This window comes from Littorina saxatilis, linkage group LG2 (assembly GCF_037325665.1).
Source record: "Littorina saxatilis isolate snail1 linkage group LG2, US_GU_Lsax_2.0, whole genome shotgun sequence".
In the NCBI taxonomy this organism is placed as follows: Eukaryota; Metazoa; Mollusca; class Gastropoda; order Littorinimorpha; family Littorinidae; genus Littorina; species Littorina saxatilis.
In genome coordinates, this window is record NC_090246.1 from 22,326,338 (window position 1) to 22,331,337 (window position 5,000).

The window sequence follows — 5,000 nt, forward strand, 5'->3', positions numbered from 1 at the left end:
TCCCATGACTAATGAGTTTTCCTTCTATAATTGACTCTTAATGGCCGTTAACCTGTCTGACGCGGTCAACGGTCACTGATTTTTGTCCTAAGGTGCCCCTCTTACTCGACAGGAGCGGCCACTTAACGGCCACTTGTCACTTTCGCGGGCGAGCGCCTGTGGTGTGTGTGTGTGTGTGTGTGTGTGTGTTGTGTGCACAGACGGCACAGCACGAGCAGACGACATGAATACTTACGCATGCGCAAACTGTAAATACAGACATGCGCATACATGTACATTTACGGCAGTCACTTCCGGATCGATCACAGCTGATGTGAGTTTGAAACACTTGTTTATCTGACACTCAAATACATATATAATAATCCAAACCACACACATAGAAACACACGAAACAATAGCTTAGCCAGGACGATCGAGTTAAACACGCAAATAATTAAGATGTATAAACGAAAGCAAAACTAACAGAGACAATGAATCGGCGGCTCATGGATGATCGCTTTCTTTTCTTCATGAAAACTTGATCGTGTTTTTGGTGGGTTTTTTTTGGAGGAGGAGGGGGCCTGTAATGGACGGCCACCTGATATTTGCGGTCACCTTTGCAATGACTAATGGGTGACAGGATATGGCAGGTACTACTGTACATGTACTCACTGTGAATTTGTGCTGCTGTTAATTGTTGTTGATGCTAAGAGTGATGTTTCTCTGACAGAACCATGTCACCATGTATTTGTATTCTTCAGTACATGTACTCACAAGTTTGTCTTGCTGTTGTTGTTCTTTGAGTGATGTTAAGTATAATGTTTTTCTGGCAGAACCATGTCTCCACTGGCTGAGCTGTACTCAACATCAACCATGGAGCATCACCACTTTGACCAGTGCATCATGATCATATCCACAAAGGTAAGGTATTTTTCAAGCAGCACAGTACAAAAGTTCATATAAACAATTATTCTAAAAAATGACAGGAGGATAAATTAGGATGTGTAAATACTGCAAATGAAATGGGTCACCACCAATCAGACCTACCAATTAACATTCAGTTTGACAGGTTTCTTTTCTCACATGTGTGACATGTAACTACTGCATGCTTTGGCTTGATTTAAAAGCCTGCTTTTCAACTGACAAGAGTTTTGAACCAGCTAGGATGATCATTTCTTAGGACACAGGGCAGAGGTGCACGGACCGAAATAGTGTGTGTGACCCAAACGGGAGGGCGGGGATATAGCTCAGTCGGTAGCGCGCTGGATTTGTATCCAGTTGGCCGCTGTCAGCGTGAGTTCGTCCCCTAGGGCGGGGATGTAGCTCAGTCGGTAGCGCGCTGGATTTGTATCCAGTTGGCCGCTGTCAGCGTGAGTTCGTCCCCTAGCTGGGGCGGGGATGTAGCTCAGTCGGTAGCGCGCTGGATTTGTATCCAGTTGGCCGCTGTCAGCGTGAGTTCGTCCCCACGTTCGGCGAGAGATTTATTTCTCAGAGTCAACTTTGTGTGTAGACTCTCCTCGGTGTCTGAACACCCCCGTGTGTACACGCAAGCACAAGACCAAGTGCGCACAAAAAAGATCCTGTAATCCATGTCAGAGTTCGGTGGGTTATAGAAACACGAAAATACCCAGCATGCTTCCTCCGAAAGCGGCGTATGGCTGCCTAAATGGCGGGGTAAAAACGGTCATACATGTAAAAGCCGTGGGAGTTTCAGCCCATGAACGAACAAACAAACAAACCCAAACGGGAGAGATCAAACCGCGGGTTCTGATTCGTTGAAATCACAACAAATCGAAATGTAATCCAATCCAACACTGTTTGAGTGGTAACTTTCTTGTTCACCTCAACCCTGGTATTGACAATCGTGGTGACTGACTGTTTCAGGGCAGCGACATCCTGTGCAACCTGACCCAGGCAGACTACGAGCAGGTGATAGGAGTGCTGGAAAACGCCATCCTCTCCACCGACCTCGCCCTCTACTTCAGGTAGAAAATAGTCCAGTCTCAAGTTAAAGGACCAGACCACGCTGTTTTAGCGTCAAAAACGCTTCGAATCGTGTTCCTGCGCGACCGAACACTTCCCGATGTTTGCAGTTAGTTAGAAAACCACTTTCTTACCGTCTTCAACAATGTTTGGTTTACTTCGGAATCTTCTAAGGCCGTAATCCGACGAATTTTGTGACCGAAGCGACGGATTTCTTCTCCAAAACGACCCGCCATTGTGCCGCGTGATCTTCGCGAGACTGGCTTATGAATAAATTATCCGTGACGTCACACCGTGTGGAGATGGTAGTTTACCAACATCATGAACATGACAACAACAAGCGTAACTGCAGACGAAATTGAACCGTACATGTTCGAACTACCGGTTTCTCTCCTCGAATCAAGCATGAAAGATGAGGGCGGAGTTCCAGCAGTAGTGAAACAGTGACGATGAAAATTGCGACACTGTTTGTCTCAGCGATCAAAGGTAAACACGCCCGCTCTCTGTGCTGAACTTATCGTCTGCTTTCGAGTCTGTGCTATTTTTTCACTCTCGCCTTGTCAACGCACTCGCGAATAAGTGGGATATTGTTTAAGTGTTCATGCATTGCATTCACGAGTAAAAGAACAACAGCTCATCGCAGTTTTAACTGTTCTTGATTATTTCAGAGACTGGTGTCAGAGTGGCCACTGTACCTGTTGTATTGTGTGGGAGGGGCAGATTTGAGAGAGAGAGGAAGCTAGCCTGAGGTACATTGTAGAATGAAAACTTGCAGGGGAGCAAGAATGCATCACCAGCCACGAAGGTGTACATACAACTTTTTTTGAGGTGCCTATATTTGTTTGATTGTTAAATGTATGTATTTGTTGTTGTTTTTAAAGGCTATCAAGAAAACTGTTGTCATTTAAATTTGTAACACTCAGTCACATATAGTTTCACACACACACACACAAGATTAACTCACTTGCATGCCCACAGAAGAAGTTTGCTCTTCACATTGTTCTGTTGTTGTTTTTATAATGTAATCATTGTAACATCAACACTCAGTAATAACCAATATTACAACACAATCACTTTTTCATCAGAACTCACTCACATACTACATGACTTTGTATTAAACCCTGGTTTATGGACACTTGCATTTGTACTTTGCATGGGAAAGCAGCCTGAATTTCAGGTGAACTTTAATAAAAGAAGATTTATATGTATGTTGCTCTAGATGCATGTTTTAATAAATAATAATGACATTCAGGAAAGTAAAAGGACTGTTGAAGTTTGCTGTTGTAAAATGTCTGATGATTAGGGTTCTGTTGCACATTTAGTGAATTGACTGTACCAATTGCTGTTATTATTTACACCCAATCAGTGCATCCACATGATATTATGTAGCTTAAATTAAAGAAAATGTTTTGATGTGTTCAGAACATACCAACAAGTTGCACACTCACTGACTTTCCGAAAGAACAGGAAAGTTCTTCCTGCCTGTCTGGTCGCTGCCATCAGAGACCTCTTTCTGTCACAGAGCTACACAGGCTTCAAATATATATATATATATATGTAAGATAAATAAAAGGTACATTACAACTCTCAACTGCGGGGTGTGTGTGTGTGTGTGGGGGGGAGGGGGGATGTGCATAACCATTGCATACTTAAGGTCGGCTTAAACTGCAAACAGAAATGTGGAGCTTGCGTAACAATTCTTGCTTTGTCAGATTTGGAGATAGGCAGCCTCAGTCTATATAGTTGGTCGCCAGTTGGGGCGTCCTGCTTGGTGACAACTTGAGCTTTGTCAACTGGTCTAGCTGTAGCAGTCAAAGTCTGGGCACTGTTGCATTGTAGTCTTGCTGTGTATGCAGAGCTTTGTTGTAGCTGCCATAGGCCAGTGTTGCCATAGGCCAGTGTTAGGATCACCACCCCCTCAAACAGCTCGTTCAGTTAACCTGATGCCTGTTTTAGACAGAAAAAAAAGTTACCACAATCAGCAGAACTTTCACCGGAGAAAGGGCATAATTCTTTCATACTTTCTTTCTCATAGCTTTTTTTGGTTTTTATAATCTCTTCATTACACTAAATAACATCCATCTTAAGACCTATTTTGAGCCTTAATTTAAGTTGACTAGTAATGATATTAATCATAATGTATTTATTTTTATAATGTACAAACTAGAGTATGTATGTGGATATGTGTGTGATGGTGCTGGTATGGATATGTGTGGTTTGGGTTATGTGTGTACTGATGTGTACATTTTATGTGTTTTGTATGTTTTGCGAGTGCGATTTTATGTGATGTTATTCTGTACACCAGCCAAAACAAAATGTCTGGTATATTAGATAATAAACGCACCTTTAAATTTATTAGCGACTACACCCCGTCACCCTCCAGTCCCCCTCCCCCCCATTACACCCTACACTTTTAACATTGTATAAAAAATCATGCCCCAATATAGGTCCCTAGTTACCTGGGAGGACGTTAAGCTCCATAATCAACATCAACAACGTATTGAATTGAATTGAAAAGCTGGGGTTAGGAGGTCTAACTTCTTGATTTAAAGTGTTTTTTTTCTCAGGTGCATGTAGTTTTTTTATTTGCTTGAAATCATGGTGTATTCTGGTTGTAAGAGAAGAGTCAATTTCCTTGTAAGCCTGCAAAATTAAGATTTGTCATTTTTGAAGTAGCCTACATTTTTGTAAGAGTCCAAAATAGTCCAGGATAAGGAGGAAAAACATAGGGTGGGTCAGGAAATCTGAAACATTGCATAGTTTTGTTTTGCCTATGTAGACACAAAAAGTACTTAGAGCACTTTTTCCCCCCCAAGAGAGCATAGCTTAGTTTTAATTATTTTAATGCCACTGTTAGCAAGAGGAGTACTACAGACAGCAATCAAACAGTGGGTTTTTTCTGTAGACATTGCTATTTCTGTTTAGGTGTTTCAGTAGTTTTCTATGCGGATAAATCATGCTGCATGATCACTAGAAACAATCCAGCTCTGTTGCATGCAAGTTTTTTAAAGGTTTTTTTCCCCATGTTACTCCGAGAG

At 42.1% G+C, this 5,000-nt stretch overlaps 1 protein-coding gene across 1 annotated transcript in view; it reads left to right on the plus strand.

Moving 5' to 3' along the window:
• The window catches only part of LOC138958493 (dual 3',5'-cyclic-AMP and -GMP phosphodiesterase 11-like), a gene marked incomplete at its 5' end in the record, with an annotated part of 20,524 nt that overhangs the window by 4,402 nt on the left and 11,122 nt on the right, over positions 1-5,000 (plus strand). Inside the window, 2 exon segments of the mRNA XM_070329667.1 lie at positions 813-900; positions 1,864-1,964. Coding sequence (XP_070185768.1) covers positions 813-900; positions 1,864-1,964 — 189 coding nt within the window.